At 37.3% G+C, this 22,984-nt stretch overlaps 2 protein-coding genes and 1 pseudogene across 2 annotated transcripts; 2 read left to right on the forward strand and 1 right to left on the reverse strand.

Moving 5' to 3' along the window:
* Window positions 1–16,443: 16,443 nt before the first annotated feature.
* Window positions 16,444–18,625, forward strand: LOC143618852 (28 kDa ribonucleoprotein, chloroplastic-like). Its single transcript, XM_077090926.1, has 3 exons — window positions 16,444–16,889; window positions 17,774–18,257; window positions 18,342–18,625. Exons 2-3 carry the CDS (start codon window positions 17,973–17,975, stop codon window positions 18,402–18,404), a joined length of 348 nt encoding a protein of 115 aa, XP_076947041.1. The 5' UTR covers window positions 16,444–16,889; window positions 17,774–17,972; the 3' UTR covers window positions 18,405–18,625.
* On the forward strand, window positions 16,512–17,884 carry LOC143618987 (uncharacterized). The gene is made up of 2 exons (XM_077091037.1): window positions 16,512–16,889; window positions 17,774–17,884. The coding sequence occupies exons 1-2, from the start codon at window positions 16,512–16,514 to the stop codon at window positions 17,882–17,884; spliced, it is 489 nt and encodes a 162-aa protein (XP_076947152.1).
* Window positions 18,626–20,147: 1,522 nt separating the features above from the next.
* On the reverse strand, window positions 20,148–22,018 carry LOC143618988 (uncharacterized; annotated as a pseudogene).
* Between the last annotated feature and the right edge of the window lie 966 nt (window positions 22,019–22,984).

Below are 22,984 nucleotides of genomic sequence, written 5' to 3' on the forward strand. Positions count from 1 at the left end.
TAAAAAATATAGTAAATAAGTATTAATATGTTATTAACTAAAAATTAAGCACTTGTCACAGAAAATTATAAATGATTTTTTGTAGGTTCCCTGGACAGATCGCACGAGATATCTCGATCAACTCAGGTGCGGAATCCCTGCGTAGATCGTTACGAGTATAGAACACGAATCACACGAACACACGAAACGAACACACGTTATATAATAACTCAAACACGTGATACGATATCACTATTACAGACACACGTTACAGCTCTCGTAACAACTCGAACAAACTAACACGAACAACTGATTAAATTACAAACAGCCGTAACATAGGACTATTTATACACGACAACTTCGCCTGGCATGTTCAGGCAAAGTTGTCCATAACTTCGCTTGACTAACAAAACATAATTAAACATTACAGACTCGATTACAGACACTAGACTATGAACTACTGACATTATGCACCAACAGACTCCCCTTTGGCAGTAGCTTCATATCTTGATCTTTAAGCACTTGTCTTGTAATCTTCAATCTTGTATCTTCACGCATGCACTCCTTCTCTAACACAAATTGACACAACTCTTTGATACTTCCTCGCTTCGTCCTTCCAAGCAGGAATATAAAAGATTTTCTTCTCATTGAGCACCTGCAGATCAGCTTGCGATAAGTTTACCAAATGCATCGGATCGTAAACTCTTAGGAGCTCTTGTTCATCCTCGTCTTCCATCACTGCCTCTGCTGTCTCACAATCCACAAACCACCACTTTAGGTCTTTAAGCACATCCTTGGGCATAAGCTTCATCGGTACTTCTTTCAAACACCGGATCGGTTTATACTTCATGACCATCCAAGGTTTTCCATCAGCTCTCAAACCTCTATCCTTGTCTTCAACAAGTTTTCCCTTCTGCGGTTTCAACAGCTCAAACTTCTTCTCTTTTATACTCTCTTTCCATACAATTTTCCCAATGACTCTAGCCATATTATCGTCATTTCGATTGATTAACCCCAATCTGGCTAAGTCTTTCACTTCACATTCCGGCAGTGTATTCAACGACCTTAACATTCTTTTAAAATACCGAACACCGTCATACCGTTTAATCTCAAAGAGCTTCAACTGCTCATCATAGATCCAGCAAATAATCCCTTTCTTCGCTTCAGCATAGCCTTTAATATTGTAACTCTTCTTAAACATTGTAGGGACCGCCGGTTTCTTCGTTTTGACGAACCACTGAGCATAGCCTTCCTTCCACCTAGGCTGCTCTTCCCATTCAGTCTCATCGATTACTGTCTCATTACCCATATCTGCTTTCTCCACACCTGGAATGTCATGCTCCACATTCTCTTCTACTATTTCACCTTCTTCAACATCTTCTTCAATCACAATCTGTGCGCCAATCTTCTCAATCTCCTCAATTGGCAGCACATCATCATCAAACAACACATCATCACTAAACATATCATCATCTAATTCTTTCAAAGCATCAATCACATCATCTTCATCATCAACCATCACCACCTCATCACCACCAACTGCACCTGCAGACTCCCCCTGAGCTGTGGAAGTCCCAAGAGCTTGAGTAGTTCTTGGCAACTCACCACCTGCACCTTTCGATGCATTGGGATCATCGTCTCTATCATTTCTCTTCTTTGTCCTTAACTCGTCGCCTTTACAGCTTGTCTCCCCCCTGAGATGCCAAGAACTCCTTCATAGCATCTATAATTCTCCCATGTTCAACCAGGAGGGACGACTGAAGTTGATTCTCTGCTACAAGGCGCTGAATAGCCTGGGTCTGGACAAGATTTATCTTCGTTTGCTCTGCCACGACCCGCTCTAGTGCAGCTATTCTCTCCGAGTCTGAGAGGGTTGCATCGAAATCAAACCTCATGTGAGATGTGTCTTGAGTATACTCAGCAGGGATTTCGAATGAAACCGGGACATCAGAAGCAGCTGTGGACGTAACCGCAGGTGGTATCGTGACCGACAACCCTGCAGTTGCAACGACTGTCGACTCAACAAATTGTGCAACCACCTCTGAAGGAGTAAGCGTTGGAGGTGGTAAAGACACAATCTCCGGAGTCGTCATCTGGAAAGTAGTGGATGGAATGCCGAAAGCTGATGATGTAGCCACCACGGGAACATCCGCGGCGCTTAAACTTGTGACCTGTAGTGATGTAGGAACAATCGACATACCTGACAGTGCGGGCGGAGCGAAACGTACAACTCTTGAAGTCTCTCCAGCTCCCATACCTGCACCTGTCCTTTCCCGTCTTGAACGTCTAATCAACTTGTGAATATCCTCTTCTTCTTCTGACTCACTATCATCATCTGTCCTCTTTCTCTTCCCAAACGTCCTCTCTTGAGTCACCAACATCCTTCTCGCCTCATCCATAACATCATCAAGATCTGAGTCAGCCACCGTCGTAGCTGCTCTAGTAACACGCACAGTCGAGACACGTTCAACTGGGATCTGAACGTTCTCCTCTGGATCCACCCGATCCATATCGAAGAATCCTTGACCTCCGAATTCTGCATCAAGGTCCACTTCCTCCTCCGGTGACACAACAGGAGCAGCAGGTATAGCTTGAGATGCTCCTGCCTGTTGTGGTGCCGGGTCTCTGAACTCATCCCCACGAGCTGGCACATACCCCGGGTTTATTAAGTACCCAAAGAGTGGAGTATGCCTTGGACGCAGTTCAGGCTTGCTCCTCGCACTGGATGTTCGGCATTGAGCGAAGATACGTTTGCTCACACTCTCCACGTATCGTATTGGACGTCGTTGAGGCAACGTGGGAGCAACATGATTCAAGATCATCTGAATGAATCTTGGATACATGATGAACCTCTCACGGGCCATCGCTCTTCTCTGTCTATCGATCTCGTAAAAGACCATCTGACTAAAGCTATATCGTTTGTTATAAGTCAGAGCAGTCATTGCTGACTGCATGGTCGCACCCATACCATCAGTGCCCGCCTTCCTCCCAGACATGCAGACAATCATTACGTGCATGAGGAAGCGCCACTGATCAAGTAGGAAACCCTTCCTCCGTTGTGTATCACCCAATGGACCAGAATAGCCCATTCGTAGAAATTCTCCATCGCGGAACGGAGCAACAAACTCTGTAGGGTCATCCCTAGTCTCCTCTCCAAAACGTAAAGCCACCCGAATTTGTTCAGACGAGAACTGAACTTCTTGATTGTTGACGGTTGCTCGCATAACCGGGGGCTCAACGCGGCAATCGTATTCCACCGTCTGCCAAAAATCCTCAATATTGGGTAAGGAAATCGGCAGAGTCGTAGTGATTGCGTGGAATATCCTCGAGCGAAGGAGGAAAGTGATTATCTCGCGGTAATCTTCAACTCCGTTCGCTTCCGGGTCTAAGGTGATATACATATTGTGACCCGGGAAGAATTGCCTCTGATTATCTCCGCCATCTCCTCCAGCACCTCCAGCACCTGCTACTGCAGCCATATCTGCAACAAACGAACCAAGTTAGATAAACGTTAAGGCATAACACAAGTTCGCTTGTTACCATGTGCGAAGTTGTGAAAAAATCTGTATAGGCGAAGTTGGGAACAACTTCGCTTCAGCTTTAAGTTCGTCTAATAACTGATAAGTTAAAAAGGTCCAGGCGAAGTTAATGATAACTTCGCCTCACCACAACACTTTAGAACATCGCCTCACAACATCGCCTCAGAACATCGCCTCAGGCGAAGTTAAGCCTCAGGCGAAGTTACGGATAACTTCGCCGAAACCCTAAGTTCGCCTGAATCTGAATCGGCGACAGTAAGGTCGATTAAACTCGGAAAATCTGATGGTTTCTGGTAAAATTGATGATTAAGGACTCTAAAACACATGATATTAAGACAATCTGGACGATAAGTTGGTTCACAACCACGTAAAACAAGTTTGGAAAAATCCGATTGAACGGTCCGACGGTCCGAGGTCCATAACCGGGTCGAAACGACCTTTGATAAACAACCAATGACAAATATTATTAGCTATGATGACACAACGAACCTTGAATCGGTGTTAGAAACTGGAAAAATAAGAAATCGGAATGAAAGATAAGTTCGCCGGAAACTGATAAGTTCGCTGAATTTGAAAATTATGAACAGTTTGACCTTTGAAAATCCTTATATAGGGGCGGAGTTATACAGGCGAAGTTACGGTTAACTTCGCCTAGGCGAAGTTATTCACAAGTTCGCCTATTTAACAACTTCGCCTATATTTACAAAATCAACCCTTATAATTTGAACATTTTGCAATTAACTTTTAAAACTCCCTTTAAAGAATTAAATGACACGATCAAGTCCAAGTAACCAGTTATAAAATCATAAAACTACTTAAGTACGACAAACTTTTAAAAATTTAAAGTACGAGGGATCAAATTTCAGTCTCGACAGGGACTACTACGTTTTAGAAAAGATCCGAACAGGAATCATACTAATTACGCGACTGTCACATAGATCCATGTTTAGCTGTATTATGACATAAAGAAACAGGTTGTAGGCAGGTAAATAACTTAAGATGGTTTTCATCGTTTCTGTGATACGAGTTAAGTTCAATTAAGCTCAAAAATTAAGTGGGCAACAACTCAGAGATTATGATGCCTCCTATCTATTCTCAAAGCGTATTTGGCTTTCCCGAAGTCACCCCGAATTGACTTCGACCCGTAGTGTCTGATTAAGTTTGTAAGTACTCTTCATCTGCTCCCCGTTCTCTTTCTTACTCCATGATTGAGAAGTCTTGACATTGTTAGCTCTAGAATGTTTCAATAACTCATAAGTTTTTTTTTTTTTTTTTTTTTGAATAAACATTTACATAGACTTCAGAGTAGTAAACAACTGCAAGTCCCGAATCTGGATCACTGCAGTTTCTTCACACACTATCTTTACGGGAATCAGAACACTTATGGGCTCGTGTATGACTGGGTAATCGCTTTTCTGCCTATCATTCGGAAAGATATATATGAAGACATGCAAAACTCTTAAGGAGTGTCCACGTAAAATCGAAGTAGATTTAGTTTGTATCACATCTACTTTTACGCACCATAAAAAGCTACCATGACATACAATGACTGTTCTAAAGCCTTTTAAGCCTAATAACTTCACTAGTTAAGCACACAGAATCAGTATATCTATCATTTTCCAAGGTTGGATCAATTTTCTGTTAAACATAGTAAAGTAACTTCTTACGAAGTAGTAGACTTGAAAAATAATTTCATTTCCCAAAAAGAAAAATTTTAACATCAATCGCCCCGACCAAAACAAAGTCTTCAGGTAAACGGCTATCCCGAAGATCCAATGGATCAGCTGGACCGACCACATAGTAGTATGTGTCCTTCTAACTAAGTATGATCGACTATTTTTAAGCGAAAGAATGAAAACTCATCATAAACCGCCCCGATCACTTTCAGTCATCTGGTTAATGGCTATCCTCATATTCTACAAGTAGAAATGAGGACCAAACATGTCCTAAGACATGTCCTTCAAACTGAGGCAACCGACATAATTCTAAGCGATAGTGACGTTTTTTTTTTTAATAAACATAAAAAGCATGGTTACTCGGGATTGATCATCCCATTCAACTCAATAAGGTTTTGAAATCTTGATTTGTCAAACGCTTTAGTATATAAATCAGCGAAATTAACAAGCGTATCCACCTTTTCAAGCACAATCAGTTTCTGACGGATCGCACGAGATATCTCGATCAACTCAGGTGCGGAATCCCTGCGTAGATCGTTACGAGTATAGAACACGAATCACACGAACACACGTTATATAATAACTCAAACACGTGATACGATATCACTATTACAGACACACGTTACAGCTCTCGTAACAACTCGAACAAACTAACACGAACAACTGATTAAATTACAAACAGCCGTAACCTAGGACTATTTATACACGACAACTTCGCCTGGCATGTTCAGGCGAAGTTGTCCATAACTTCGCTTGACTAACAAAACATAATTAAACATTACAGACTCGATTACAGACACTAGACTATGAACTACTGACATTATGCACCAACATTTTTAATATATCTATTATGAACTACATTATACCTTTTTGATAAACAAATTTTTAATAACATTGAATGTATGTTTACACATTTTTTTTTCTATTTTCTTTTTTAAAATGATATGAAACATAATTTTCAGTATCCGATACTATTTTATTTTCTTAAAACCAACTAAAATATGTGTATACAAATCAATTTATGTTAATTAGAGGCGCAAATGTATTTCTCCGTTATTTTTTACTTATATTTGGTTTACTCAATTATATTGTTTTCATACTTAACAACAAAATTCACAAATTTAGATGTGGTCCATATAAAAATCAGTTTTTTGGTTAAGTAAGATCATACAAATTATTAGTTTATATTTTAGTTTGAACTAAAATTTTCATAAACACATTATACTAAATAAAATCAAAAAGACCAAAATTATTTTGACTAATAGATTGGTTTTAAGAGTCGGTGTGTCAATAATGTTACTAAGGAATATGAATCAGAAGAACGGTTTGTGTAATGGAACTAGATTGCAAGTAATTAATTTGGGCAGGCGTTTTGTTGAAGTAAAAGTGATTTCAGATACTAATACTGGTTATCGCACTTATATAATTCGTTGTGGTCTAACACCTTCAGATAAGAAACTTTCGTTCAAATTGAAGAGAATGTAGTTTTTTTTCCAATTGTAGTATGTTTTGCAATGACTATTAACAAAAGTCAAGGTTAATCTCTAGCAAAAATAAGATGGAGAAGATGTTCATGGCCAAATGCATGCTTTACAGGAGGAAAATAAATATATTGGTTGCATATGGACAAGATTTAGGGAAAGTCTATTAAACTCATTTCCAAAGAATACTGTAAAAAGAAAGCTATGTTTCTATAATATATTAAACTATTCTCTAGCCAAGGTCATTGTGCAATTTGATTTTGTATTATCAATATATCATATGTTGGAGACACTTGTCTTCGTGGATATAAAGATTATTAATATAGATCAATAACTAAAACCAATAATTTAAGATTTATACATACTGTTGGGCTCAATGAGAACTACTAAATATTTACGAACCACTAAAAATTATTTAGTTCACCTTTTGTATGTATTAAAAGATTAATACATTTTTATTATCTTACTAATGGAAAATAAAATCCGTCATTATATCAAATGGTTGCCACATCCGGACTGTTATTAGCAGCCATATGGATATGTAGTTAGGCATGCCAAAATGTATTGTTGTGCAAGTTCTTGTCATGATTTAGAACATGTTTGAGCTAATATGGGTTATTAGCATCTTGATTTCAAGTCATAACAAGTTCAAGTCAAGATTAGAGTGTATACAAGTCATGGCTCTATGAATCGTTAACAAGTCATATAAACCAATTTATTCCTTTTTATATTAATCTTTGACAACACCGAAATACTACAAATTAAAGTATAAACCTTGTATACAAGAAAGTATTTAGGGAGTTGTAAATACAAAATTTATGATACTTTTGTTAAATAAATAGTTAAATTGTATAGACTTTTGTTCGTGTTTATTATAAATTACACTTCAAGTAGTTCTTCCTACATCTTGTCAAAGTTAAACGTACTTAAACTATCAAAAATAAAACACGAGGCTCACAGTTGGATGTTAATCCTTACATTGTAACATCTCGAAATTTCTAAGAATAATATTATATATATTATTTGTTAAAGGTGGAAAAGTTTACTGGTAATAGTAGAGAAATAATAAAAGATTAAAGATAGGTGGAATAGGCTAATTAGATGGAATTGAATATGAACCAAAAAGGAAAGATGGGCCTTAGACCCATGGCCTTAAGGGAGTATAAATACCCCTTAAACCCTAATCCTTTCCATTTTTATCTCTACACCATAGCCTACACCTTGATAAACACACACAAACACTATTCTCTAACCCGAGTCAAGATCTGAAGGCGAAAACCCGAGATTGTTGGTGCTAGATCATTGTGACGAACCAAAACAACATCAAGACTACACTGTGTCCGTAAACCGACTCGTTTAAGGTACGTTTATATCAAGAACTTGTTCGTTAAAGTTTGGATTTAGCCTGGAAACCATAGATCTGCTGTAGTATGGTAAAAACGAATCCATTGAAGCTAAATTTACTGAAATTGATTATAGTTTGATATGCTAATTGTTAGTATGAAAACCCGTAATATATGTACATAAATCGCACCATGTAAACCCGATGTTTTGAACGATTGAGTGGTTAGGGTTTGTAGGCGCTGCATAGACGATTCAAGTAATACCTAAATCATGAAATTTGGTTAAGAAACGAAGGTTTATTGTAGATCTGGTATGAGTTGACTGTTATGTGTTCTTATCGATATTGACCTTGACCTCAGGGTCAAAGTCTGGATAAGACTGATATGATTCGTTAAGGTTAAGTAACGAATTAACTAGCCAATTCGTTCTGGCAAGATAACGAATCACCACCAATTCGTTATGGCAAGATAACGAATTAGTTCACCCATTCGTTATATTCAGATAACGAATAAGCTCATCCAATTCGTTATGTTTAGATAACGAATCAAGTCAGGACCAGATAACGAATCAGAAGGACAAACCAGATGACGAACCAGATAACGAATTAGACAGCGAAGCAGATAACGAATTAGCATGTGTTTTGATAACGAATTAGACGGTGTTTTGATAACGAATTAGGCTTAATTCGTAATAGTAAAATAAGTGGCCGAATTAAATAATAAGTTAAATTCGTAATGGAAAATGTGATAAGACAGATAATGTGATAAGACAGCTCGACCCCAGCCAAGGGTTCTGCCCCTTGGACCCTGCTAGGGGCTGCCACCCCTAGAACCCCGCTGTCTGGGGTGCTGCCCCCGAACCCCCGTTTGTTGAGGGTTATAATTAGACCATGAACGCGTTATGAGTAGTGATAGTTAATTGATACGCATAATTGTTATACAGCTAGTCGTGCACAGCCAAAGAAAGGAGTAACCATTAACGGAAGAAGTAACCGAGTTCAGGTGAGTTTCTAGCCCCACTTCCTTGTTATGTTTTCGGGGTTGTGTGCATACTCGATGTGACAGTTAATACACTTAACTTTAGTGGTAAGTGTATGCCACGTATGATATATGTGTTAGATACGATTGATTGCTTGTCGGTACGTGAACGATCTTCGGATATTGCATGTACCGTTAGGTTATAAATAAAGATATGGATATTGTATGTAATGCAGGGATGATTACTTGACGATACGTGAACGATCTTCGGATATTTCATGTATTGCCAAGGATAGCAATGATTGTCTCCTTATATGGATATTAAATGATAACTTATATATAGAGTTCCCTCTACGGATAATATATAGAGTGTTCCTTAATTGAAAAGCATAGTGTTCCTTTAATGGAAAGCCCCGTGTTCCTTTGATGGAAAGCATAGTGTTCCTTTAATGGAAAGCCCAGTGTTCCTTTGATGAAAAGCATAGTGTTCCTTTAATGGAAAGCATAGTGTTCCTTCTATGGAAGTATATAGGATGTTCCTTCCATGGAGAATATATATATAGAGTGTCCTTCTATGGAGAATATAATTAGTAGGGTAGTAATAGTTCTTCTAATAGATATTATGTTACGTCCTCTTATGGATATTTATACAAGGTTAAGATATGTATGTATGTAAGGTGTGTGTATGTATTGTATGTCGCCTGATTAACTAGAACTCACTCGGCGTAGATGACTTTTAGTATGCACTCAGGTGAATATGATTAAAGAGCTAGCATGAGGTTGACACATGGCATGGATTGAACGGCTGGCATTTGAAGATGGAAGATATGATGTTTTCATATGATGATTTATGTTACGGCTTTAAAGAAAAGATTAAATGTTTTGTAATAAACGGTTACAGTTTTATATTCCGCGAAAGTTTTAAATAAACTCTGATTTGTAGAATTGTGTTTATGAGTAAATCCGACGCTAAAGTAGGGCTACCGGGAACGGGGCCTTACATACATGTTGAAGAGATAAAATAATTTGTGAATTAACTATTGGATATAGGTGAAGGGAACGTTGGGGGTCCCAAATGACGACAAATGAATGTACAAATTCCTGATGATATTTTAATTAACAATTCATTATATCCAGTATATGATTTAATAGACTTTGTATATCCTTCGATTTTAGACAAGTTCAATGAACTTACTTTCAAGAACGGACAATATTTTTGATTATAATTATATATGTTTATTAGACGATTTCTATGTTTCCACCCGTGGCGCCTACGGGTCAATAACCTAGTAATATATATAATAATATGTGACATGAGTTAAGCTAATAATAGTCCAATGTGTTTTGGAATACTATGGAAGTATGGATAAGTTTAACCTAATGTAATGGTTAATTGGTTATTGTCACATGTGTCAAGGACTAGACTATTTAGAAAGTCAACCGAAATTAGAACAATCGCACATGTCTAATTTATAATTAACGGATTTGATGAAGTTGAACACATGATTAACAAATAAAACAAAATCAATTTCAGGCCCGGCTAGGAGGTGGGGGCAAGGGTGGACCATCGTCTAGAGGTGCACAAACCGGTTTGGTCAACAAAAGTCAAAACCAATTTATGATCGGTTTTGGTTCGGGTTAAAACCGGTTTCTTATAATGTCACGATCGGTTTTGGTTCGGGTTTTGATCAGTTTCGGTTTAGGTTTTGACCGGATATTGCCCTGTTTTGGCCGGTTTCGGTTCGGTTTTAGTGGAGAAAATTACAAACCGATTCCAAGCCGACGTTTTCAATCGGTTCCAAACCGGTTTCTACATAATCGGTTTCAAACCAGTTCAGTTAACCGGTTTATTTGCTCACCTCTACCGTTGTATAGGGCCATACATGAAATTTTGTAAAATAATAACTTTTAAATAAGTTTAATCCAATCAATAAATACTTAACTCAAGTCAAATATATATTTAGCCAATATATTCAATCAATACACATTTATCCCAACATTATTTTAGCCCAATACATGTAAATTTATTTTGTTTATTATTATTATTATTATTATTATTATTATTATATTTTTTGTCGATCTATCATTTTAAAGAAACATGTTTCTCTTTAACCCAACCATATAAGATTGTTCATCATTTCTATTTTTATTTTAAAACATAACTTATATTTATTTGTTTTCTTTTTACAACCAAATTTTAGTCTTAATTTACTTTTTAATTTGTGACTACATTGCGTGTAACATTTTGCATAAAAACAACAATGTAATATCTTATGATTAATATAAAATTTTTCGTTCTTATTATCTCTACTATATTTAGAATTGATAGGAAACCTATTTTTCAACCTTTTTATGTACGTCTAAATAAGATTGTTGAGATTTCATATGAAAGAAATATAAATAGGGTAACCACAACATAAGACGGGACCTCGGGATATAGGTAAAAGTTTATTTGAAATTTATTTAAATCAAAATAATTACTTTTAATTATACATGACATTAACTCTATATTAAGATAATATGTATGGTGTGAAACGATGGCAAACTGTAAAGTCATGACTGCTCTTGTATGTTGGTGTAATTGTTTCCCCAAAAAATGTAAACAAATGAACTGTTATTAACATATGCCAAGAAACCGTCACGCGTGCATTTTGCAATGCAATAAAATAAATAAATGAAGTTACGACGGTAGTTGAAAAAAACGTGTCAGTTCAATTGGTGTAACGCCTTGAATTCTAGTGAATTCTTTCCAAAAAATACTCAGAAAAATGGTATCCTTGTCTGATACAATTGTGGATGGCCATCCGTGTAACTTGTAGTCATTATCCACAAATGCTTGAGCTACAGTGCTTGCAGTATATGGATGAGCCAAGGCTATGAAATGAGAATATTTGGTAAGTCTGTCGACAACCACAAAAATTACTTCTTTACCCCTGGATCTAGGTAATCCTGTAATGAAATCCATACTAATGTCGGAGAAAACAAAAGCGGGTACAGGTAATGGCTGCAAAATAAAAAAAAGGGTATCATGAACTCACCTGAGACAAGACACGAATTCACCATGAGCTAGATGATTCCTAGGTAATCCCAAAATTCAAACACATGCCGGTTTACATTCAATCAATACTAATGACATCGAGATGACTCGTTTATCCTACGAGATATTCTAACATAGTTCGAATTACCTAAACCCTCGACCTCATCAAACTAAATCACAACAGCCCCCGAGGCCTCACGTTCACCAAAACGACCCTTAGGTACTCCCAGAAATAAAGTTTCCCAATTTGTCCCCGGAAGCACTAGGTGACACTAATACGCGTGTTTAAGAGTCGTTTAGGCATCTAACATCCAACTCAGCCCCGTGTGGACCCAAATTTGATAAATTCATATCCAACAAGTCCACAAGACGCTACCCGAGTCAAATGGGTCGGTAACTCGCAAGTTCAACGTACCAACTATTCAATAAACGCAAATACGCGTTGTACCGACCCGTTTGAGTAACCGACAACCAATTCAGCCCCAATAATTATAAAAATCATTTTCCAACAGTCCGTACATCAAACCAAAGCAATACGAACTGAATTGGTCATCACTTATTTCATCCATCGCGTTAAACGCAACCAAACACCATTCTAGACAACCGAAAACTAGTTTTCAATCTACAACTAGTTGACCAATCTAACGAATACCAATGAACATAATTTTAAATTATGTTATACTAGACATACCTAGGAAGATTTTGGTGCAAAACAACTCAACCAAAACAGTCCCGGAATTGATAAATTGGACAGCCACCCGTAAAGCCTAAAAGAAGTGATTTAACAATCAATAGGCGAGTTATAATGATCAATTAAGGTGTAAAGACTTGGGGAAACATAGAGCTCACCTTCAATAGAAGTTTTATGCCCACACCCTGGCTGTAAACAAGATGATTGCAGGGGTGAGCTACATCTTTGCTGGCCGTTCAATTTAAGAAAGAAAAAAAATGAAGCATGTGGGGAACATGATGAGTGGATGAGTAGTTCAATAATTGTGAGCTGCTCTTGATGTCTTGGTCGGCTAAAGGAGGAAAAAGGTAAGAAGAGTAGTTGGGAGAACATGGTGAGTGCAAGAGTGGTTGAATGATTCAACCTGAATCATTTCTTCTGTATGATATAATTTCAAAGTTACACCATGGCCCCTCCTACTTAAAGAATATGGCATTTGAGAGGAAAGCTAAATAATTTAACGAACCGGGATAACGAGAAGGTTTCCGAGGAATGTCGGATCAATCCCGAGAGATGTACATCCTCTACAAACTTTAAGTCTTTGAACTGAAAATTAACGGGTGTTACACATATGATTCCCAAGGTACGGTATCAACTGTCCTACCACAAGATCTCATATATGCTTGGTGCCATTGAAGAGCAGGACCTTCCAAATTAACTACTGCAATCCTTAGCTTTGATGGATCAGACGTGCGATCCATTTCAAAGAAATGATCACATTTGTATAACCAGCCCTCAACGTCTTCACCGTCAAATTTAGGGAAATCAATACGACCATAACGGCTTTATCTTTGATCACCCCCAAATTGAGATCCCGATGATGATGATGCAGCACCACCAGTAGGATGTTGATTATGTTGATTACGGAGTTGTTCTTGAATTGGGGCAAGCATACGCTCCATCATCTTCTCCATATTCGATTGTAAATCAGTCATTGTTGCTTGTGAACTTGTCTCCATACGCAAGATCATGCGTTCGTGTTCTTTCAGAGTCTTATTGACCTCTTGTTGACGAGTGTTAATGTTGGCAGTCATTGCTGACACAAATTAGGTCTGAACGAAATTAAGGTTTAAAATTGACGAATTTGGGGAACAAAATTGATCGAACTAACAATCAATTAGGACTGAACGAACTGAATTGTTGAATGAATTGAAGGAAATTGATCGAATCAAAGATCAATTTCAAGAAATGGAAATGAACTGGAAAGTAATCAGCAGTGAGTAGCGATGAAAGAAGAACTAGGTCATCGGAATTATGTCACTGGAATTAGGTAACGGAATTAGGTCACCGGAGCTCCGACGGATCGGTGTTCTGATACCACTTGATAAGCAAAAAGATAGAATAGAGAAAACAGAGAAGAAGTATTCCAACTAATTGTTGCGTTTATTATCGTTACTCACAATTAAGTACAACTAATTCTCAACTAACAGTTTGTTAGCTAGATTACAAGCACATCCCTAACAATTACAAGTATTACAAACTAGTCCCTCTATTACTATTGTTTACATTTAGACCCCTATACTTTCCTATACGTAACACGCATGGGTTTTGCTTAAGTTTATTAACTTTTACAATATATTTTAAACTTTTATTAGTCATAACAAACATTAACTATTTTTTTAAAGTGTTGGCAGGGGATTGGCTAAACCAACGATTCATAACTTTATTTGTTTGTTATTACAACCATAAGAATTTGACTACTGTTTTTACCCCTTGCTGTGTAGAGATTGTACGGTACGGTTCGTGGTTTCCAAAAGGGAGGTCCTCAGTGACCTTTACCATCAGAAGATGGTTTGTCGCTTTGTGGTTCTCAAGAAGGTGATCTCATGTCTCGCATCACGTAGAGATGGTCCGTTATGGTTTGGTTTCCAAGAAGATGGTAGCCAATGTCCATCACCACGTGGAGATGGTCTCCTATGGTTTGGTTTCCACCTAGAAACTATTTCCACCACATCAAATTTCTTAATTTGAAAAAATTTCTATTGGGATACTTCTATTTAAATCTTTGATTGATTATCATAATTTGTGAATTACTCTAAATGGTTTTACAAAAAAACCGGAACATTGACACTAAGCTAGATCAATCTGCAGATTATGGTCCACAATCAAAGATCAAATAGAAAGTAACCCAACAAATAATTAAGAGCTTGTTTGAGAATACTCGTATATTTATGAATCAAGGATCATATATTTATGATGATCTCGAAATTTCGGTTCCTTTTTGGAGCTTGTCTTTTGACCATCAATGAATCCGGGCTGGGTTCCAATGCAGCCGGTTTATTTGAGAAGAATAGCATGCCACGTTCACAAAAATCCAGTTTTGTCATCGAAGCAACCATTTACAATCGGTTTAACCAAGCCTTTTATTGCGACATCTGTTCACAGGGAAAACATGTAGATGTGCATACATGACATTCTTGTAAACACAAATGTTATCACAGATGTGACAAGAAAGCATTAAACTTAAAATCTGTAAAATTATTATTGTTAGAACAGATTGTATGTTGATGTCCAAACTCCCAATGTCACATAAGCTCAAGAATCAAGATCATATACCATAGCAATCTTTATATTCTCAAAATTGCAAATCCGATAAAAAAGAAGTAATTAGCTTTGTGTCAAAAAAAAAATCCTTGCAAAGCTTTAAAACATCACAATGTATGGTACATTGATGTCTGTGAGTAGGATATCTTGTCGTAAGTGTATAACCGGTATTTAATTTCGGATAAGTTTCAATTATAGGTTGGTTAACCAGTTACAATTTGCACCTCTATACCAAGCCACCGAGGTAATAAAACACAAATCTTGGGCTACAGTTGGGCCGTAGGGGTGTGCATAGTTAGGTCTGATTATTAACATAAACCCAAACTGAAAACTGAAGTCATCGGTTGATCTATTTTAATAATTAAACGGTTTTTGGTTCGGTTAATAACCAAAACCAAACTTGGACTAAAATTTTTGCTTAAAATTTACATGAAATGGAAGCATACATACATGAATTAGAGCAAGGCTGGCCTTGAGAATTCACGTACCACGCCGGAGCCGGAAAAATATGCCCCTTTAGCCTTAACGAACTAAATAATGTGAACTACTTTTTTAAATGACGATTAAAGTAATAGCAATAAACATAACAATTTGCAAAATAGTGGGCATAAAAAGTTTAGATATTCTAAATATATATTATATCGAGAATTTTTTTCAAAATTTTTGTGCCCTAGAAAAAAATGTGCCCCGGCCGGGCGCCCACATCGCCCACCCTCGGAGCCTCCTCTGAATTAGAGGTATAAACTAATAAATAAACACATTAAATTGAGTAATAAAAGCTAGAAATATATGAAAATATAAATGGTTCGGTTAATTGCGGTTAAATGAGGGTACAAATACTTATAACTGATTATCTTTTTTTAGAACGACTTTGTGTTTTTTAGACCACTACACTCTCTATATTGAAGAGCCTCGACTCTGGCTGGACTATGTTGTCTTAACCGGACCCACATTGGCTTCATAATTTGGCTTGGGCGTCCCCCGTGAAACCATACCACATGTTGTCACTTGACAATGTGCGTCCACAGAAGCAATCAGTTAATTCGGTTTTCTAGTAATTTCGGTTCAGTTAAATCGGTTTCTGATTCGGCTTCTATTATTGCAATCAGTTAATTTGGTTTCTATTATTTCCTAATTCTTAAACTCTAAAAAATCCCAATATTCATCATCACGTTGACTTGTATCATAATACCATAAACCCAAGATGGGTCACTTGATGAAGCTCTTCTTCAGGTTTCCATCAGTGGCCACTTATTCTTATTGCTGGTTAACCTCAATATCAAAATCCAATCCATTAATATCCTCAATTCGTATCCCATACACCACAAAAACATCATCTTTAATCCAATACCCTGCAATTAAAACCCATCATTTCACTGTTTCAGCGCTTGTTGATGGTGAACAACAACAGCAACAGTATAATTCTACTACTGGAAATGGGTACAACAGCTTGCAAGAGGATTCTGATTTCAGAAACTCATTCAAACCATTTGAATTATATGTTTGTAATCTTCCCAGAAACTGTGATATCACTGACCTTCTTGATAAGTTTAAAACCCATGGCCCAGTTCAGTCTGTTGAGGTACTTACTCTATTGTAGTTGGTTTTTCGGTTCTGTAATGTTGCCCTCCAGATGTTCGATGAAATGCCCCAACCAGACATGTTATGAATATTTTAGGAAATTAATTGTACCCGCAAAATTCCCAAAATGCCCCTTTTTGGAAAAGAGATTCTTGTTTTTTCGTCTAACAAGACGATGACATCTGTCTTCAAACACAGGCGGCCCGACCAAAAATTTGAAAAATCTATGCTTCCCGACCAAATATGGGAATAAATATTTATGCGGCCGACCAAATATTTGGCAGACACGTCGGGCCAACTTTTTTGGTGACAGATGTCGTCTTCTAGTTGGACAAAAAACTTGTTGTCCCACCTAAAAGACACGTTTTCGGCGATGGCATACATGGAATTCCTTCGTTTTTGGGGACAATTCTCGAATCTCTCTCTTCAAAAGAAACATTTTGAGAATTTTTCCTTATACAGATACTCTTTGTAATTTAAATTCATTCCAAATTTCAAACAGTAGCTTCTCAAGTAGAAAATTGCGGTTTTCATAATTTAGCTTTTTTCTGCTCAAACCTTCGATACAGTATTCTCGATGTAGATTAATAATGATGAACTTTCAAGTGATCCAATTGTTTTGTGGAAACTGAGAGATGTCACGGATCTGTATTATATGCTTTATAAATTAACAACAATAACCCAAAATTTTTAAGGAGTGAGACAGTTAGTGTTTGCTTAATATCCTGCCCGGTCTAAACTCTGTATCAAAAATCCACATCTTTTAATAGGAACTAGGACGATAAAAGGTTATACTTTTCGGGTTTTCATTGAGTAATACTATTACTCTTTCACTCAGAATATTTGTTTTAAATTTTTAATACATTATTTTGTCGGTCATTTAAGGTCTCACGAAACGCAGAGACTGGAATAAGCCGGGGATGCGGGTATGTAACCATGAGCTCACTCAATGAAGCCAAAGCTGCAATTGCTGCTCTTGGATTTTCAAATCTATAATAATTGCATGCTGCTGTTATTCTTTACAACTCTATAATACATATACCTGAAATTGGTTATTTTCAAAAAGGATGTTGATGGGCGTGAAATGCGAGTCAGGTTTTCAGTTGACATGAATAGTAAATACCGAAGCACGATATCAAGTTCCCGACCTGAAAAGAATCTGGTATTTGAGTCACCTTACAAACTTTATGCTGGCAATCTTGCATGGAGTGTTAAACCTGAGGATTTGAGGAATCACTTTAGCCAGTTTGGTGAAGTGATTAGCACAACGGTTTTGCATGATCGTAAAGGCGGGAAAAACCGCGTGTACGGGTTTCTTTCGTTTTCATCATCTGAAGAACTTGAAGCTGCAATGTCTTTAGATGGCACAGTTTAGTCTACTTAAACTTCATCTTGTTTTTTTCTCTCTGTTTCCCACTTTTTTAATCATATTTTGTTTCTGTATCTTTTGCAGCAATTTTATGGTAGGACGTTAAAGCTTCGGGAAGTTGTAAAATGGCCCGAGCCCGAGCCTTGATTAAAGTTTATTGATTAAAGAAGGAAGTGATGACATAGAGGTAGTGAGGTACCATACATGTATTGATCTTCATATGTTAATGTGTGATGTTGCAAAACCACACGGGTTTGACAAATTTTTTTTGCAAACATATATGTTTTACATCATATATGACTTGATGATATCGGGTTTTAATTCCCTCAAGAAGATCCTTTTTTTTTCTTTTTGAATGGCCCTCAAAAAGATACTTAGTTCATACTCGCCACAATTTGTGACCTTATTCTATCAAATGCTTGACAATATTTTTTGAGTGAGCATGTTTGGACTAATGTTAATTCCTCCAGCATGTCTTTTGGCATCGAATCTATGAACCTCCCATGATAAACATTGCATACTCGGTCTGTGATTATTATTGTTGTTTCTTGCTCTTGTTTTATTAAGATATAATGTAAGCCATCAAACCGTTAAGAACAAATTTACGAGTCATCCGTATATGACTATATGTAAGTTTCCTTCAATCTTCATGCTAAATTTGAAAAAATAAAATGTTGGATAATCAACATAACTTTAAGATTTTCTAGAGTAGGTTCATGTTACTTAGTTCGCTCGAAATCAGCTTTTAAAACTTGAATCAAATCAGCTCGAGCTCGGGTAGAAAACCGATAACCCAATCTAACAAACCTAATACTTAAATACCTAACACACCTACAAACTTTTCTACATGGTAGCCGCTTCCACTCAATGCCACCAGTGCACAAATCAGATTCTAGGCCTAAACCGGTGTAAGTTGATACTAGTTCTGGTTAAATCAAACGTGGTCAACACCGACTTTTGGCCAAACTGGTTCGTGTTGAAAGCAGTCTATTAAGTGGAAAAGGATTGCTCTGTCCCAAACTGGTTCGGGCAAGGTTAAAAACGAGTTCTCTCAATTTGGTTACCAAAACGATTTTGGTTGGGGTAAAAAACGGTTTCATTCCCCACTTGGTTCCTTTTTTACCTACAGCCATTTCGTTATTAAAATCCTTTCTTCCATTCAGTGGTACTTTGTTGGATTGCATGTGAAGAGAACTTAACTTGGAAAAAGGTAAGTCTTGAAATAAAATGTTAGACAAAGATACCCAATTACCAAATTTTAACTCATGTGAACTTGTTAAAACTTTTAACCTGTTCATTTCTTTATTTCTTTACTACTATTACTATAAACATTGCTAACAACTACAGTTAAAGAGCCGTCGTTACAAAACCAACTTTTAATAAAGAGAGATTTTCACATATATATTCCTGCAAACTTATAAATGATAATATCACATATATCCAACACGAACTTAAAATATCATATATTATATGCCCTTAAAGTATGCCCTTAAAGCGAACTAAAATATCGTATAGATGCGTGATACATGGCCAATAAACAAAAAGAACTTCTGAACCATATCCGAACCACTATTAACAATCAACACAGATCCCATCGTCTACCAATAATTCTTCTATCAAATTTGAGGTTTGAGTATAAGCCGATTTATCAATCATTTCACAGTATATATATAATTGTTGTTGATAACAATCTTCTGCAATACTTTCATAGTGCATTGATGACGAAAGTTAATCACTTATAAAAGATCATAGCTAGGCTGCAAGTCCTCTGGTGCGTGAAAGTTTTGTTAGCATGCACAGCAGCATAAAGCTTCAGTTAAACTAATGACAGAACACTCATCTGTCAGTCTGTCACAGATTCAATAGTTAAAAGTACCAAGAATCAGCACCTGCAAAAGTTTTATCTTCCACCGTCAATTCCTTGCAACACTTTATACTCGACTCTCGAGTCTTGAATTGTTTCAACATTATCCCAATCACAAATCTCTTAACTTCCAAATACAAGAGGGCCTTCGTAAACAAATCTTAAAATGTACACCCTTCAAAGTTCAAACCTTTTCTCTTCTTGATTTAAATTTAGTATTCGCTCGACCCTTTTTTATTAAATACTCTTGTAAATCAACACCCGCGTCTATTATCCTCGTACGAGGCACTATCTCAACCTTCAATACCTCCTCTAATCTTCCAACTTCCGCCTCACAAACCCTACTAATCACTTCCATCCAAGTATTAACATGCGGAGGTTTTCCACTTTTCAACATCACCTCCAAAACCGAACACGCCTCATCAATCTTCCCAACACCACACAACCCGTTGATCAAAGCTTGCCAAACCGACACATGAGGCGAAAACCCTATAGACATCATCAAATCTAGATAACTTTTAGCCTCATCATACATACCCTGACCGCATAAACCACCAACTAGAGTCTGATACGACACCAAGTTAGGCAAACAACCATTCGAATCCATGTCTTCAAGAACCTTACAAGCATCATGCGCCTGATTCTCCCGACAAAAACCTAATATAACCGTATTGTAATGCACAATATCCGGACTACACCCTTTCACCTTCATCCTACATAAAACCTTATACGCCTCCGGAAGCTTCTTCTTCCTACACAAACTATTCAGCACGGTCGTGTAAATCAAACAATCCGGGACAAACCCTTTATTCAACATATCCTCCAACAACCCGACCGCCTTATTCACCTGACTCTTCCTACACAAACCCTGCATCAAAATATTATACGATTCCACATTCGGCAACACGTCGTACCGACGCGCCGACCTAAACAACTCAAACGCGGGTCGGATGTATCGAACACATCCCCGATCCGATACCAAAGTCTCGAGAATTACATTAAGGTGTTTCGCCCGTGGCTTCGTGTAGAACGTTTTCAAAGCTTTATCGGGCAAATTGGCATCGGCGTAGATGCGGATAATGTGGGTGAATAGAGGGTGTGGCGGGGATGGGATTTGAGTTTGAGGATGAGGGTTTGGAAAGTGGAGTAGGAGTGGTGGAAGTTAGGGTGTCATTTGGAGGCTAAATCGAAGATCTCTTTGTATAATAATAATAATAATAATAATCTATACATGGTAATTTTACAATTAGTGAACAAGGACATAAACGACATGTCACAATTGAGCGATAAAATTAATTTGCCATTATATTAATTCGTACTTCAAGCCTACGATACGACTTGATAAAGCTTCATGTTTTGTGAAATTACGCCTCGGTCCTTTATGATAAGATAAAGAGCTTTATCTGTTTTCCTTCATTCAATATACCAAAGACATAATTACAGAATTTGTCCATTATGTTTGCACCAAATTTCAGTGGTTGTCGTTTATCTTCAAAAGTAACATAATTTGTACTTTACGTGTCAAAATGTTACATCGATTGTTCTTTAATACTAACCCAGTTAGTTTTCTCGTTAAATATGATCATGTGCCTTGCACATGAGGGAAATTAGCCATTTACTTATTTAATTAAAAATATTATATTAAATAACCAAAAAACAAATTAAAACTTAATTATCTATATTAAAATTAATATACAAATTAAAACCTTCCTTCCTTACCAACCCACCACCATCATCAGCCACACCACACCACCTGCGAGCTGCCACCATCCAAACCTCCGAAAACTACCACTACCTACCACCACCCCCACCCCTCCTCTTTCTCTCACCTGTCTGCCACCAACCACCACCCTGACCTTCCATCACTACCGCAACCAGGTCGTCGGTCCGTAACCATTGTCACTGGTTCTCAACCACCAGTTAAAGCACCCCAAACCCCCCTATTTGTTTTATCCCAACTTTGTTACTACCACCGCTCGATTCACTCTCCTATCCGTCATCAACACCACCACCACGCCCAACCACCCTCTCCATCGTACCTGATGTGTGTCTAATGATGCTCTTTTTAAGTAACTCACAACTAAGCTTTAAATTTATTAAATAAGACTCCTAAAGAAACAACACAAAACCGGCAAGTGTACCGATCACTAATAGTATAGAACTAAGGAAGTCCGAGTATCGAACACAAGGACTCGTGAAAACGTTTTTAATACTTAACACTAACCAAGACTCACCTAAGAATATTTAAATGATTTTTAATAATTAACTACTTGACCTAACTTACTTTAACTAAACTTAACTTAACTAAACACTTGATAAAACTTAGAGACTTAACTGCAATTGGAGAAAACGTCTACCTATGTAAGAATCATATGGAAGGTATAATAAGCTAATTGATTGAAGAATCTCACGACACCGGTTTCTAAGGATGACACAACTAAGGCTCACTCAAGAAAGCTAGATCACCTCTCGATCTCACCAACAAACTCTAACTTACACTTAATTGATTTTAAGAACAAACCGGGAAACAAATTGTTAAAGTGTTCTAATGCCGACTCTCCTCTCGGACTCACCAACACACTACCCTAATGGAGACGAATACTACGCAACCAAGGATAGAGGAACCATTTAGTTTAAATTAAACAAGGTCAACTAATTGCTCACAAACCCAAACCCGACAAGAACCGAACCCGCTCTCGCGCGATCCTAATCCTAACAAGTAAAAGCTATGAGACGACCTTACTTCATATCACCTCTCGGTCTCTAAGAAGGTGCCTACCCGCTGATTTTAACTAATTAACATACCCAACTAAACCCTACGGTTGATCACCCCGCAAACAATCTCTAAACACAAAGTAAAGAG

This window comes from Bidens hawaiensis, unplaced genomic scaffold (assembly GCF_021521415.1).
Source record: "Bidens hawaiensis isolate Kalapana, Puna unplaced genomic scaffold, B.hawaiensis_p1.1 tig00002343_1, whole genome shotgun sequence".
NCBI classification, from domain to species: Eukaryota; Viridiplantae; Streptophyta; class Magnoliopsida; order Asterales; family Asteraceae; genus Bidens; species Bidens hawaiensis.

What these genes read in the sequence shown, in the direction of transcription:
- LOC143618987 (XM_077091037.1), top strand. Translation starts at nt 16,512, where the DNA reads ATGGGTCACTTGATGAAGCTCTTCTTCAGGTTTCCATCAGTGGCCACT. An exon ending in GCCCAGTTCAGTCTGTTGAG is followed by an intron (nt 16,890 to 17,773) that starts GTACTTACTCTA and finishes CGGTCATTTAAG; the next exon opens with GTCTCACGAAACGCAGAGAC.
- LOC143618852 (XM_077090926.1), top strand. Translation starts at nt 17,973, where the DNA reads ATGCGAGTCAGGTTTTCAGTTGACATGAATAGTAAATACCGAAGCACG. An exon ending in CAATGTCTTTAGATGGCACA is followed by an intron (nt 18,258 to 18,341) that starts GTTTAGTCTACT and finishes TATCTTTTGCAG; the next exon opens with CAATTTTATGGTAGGACGTT.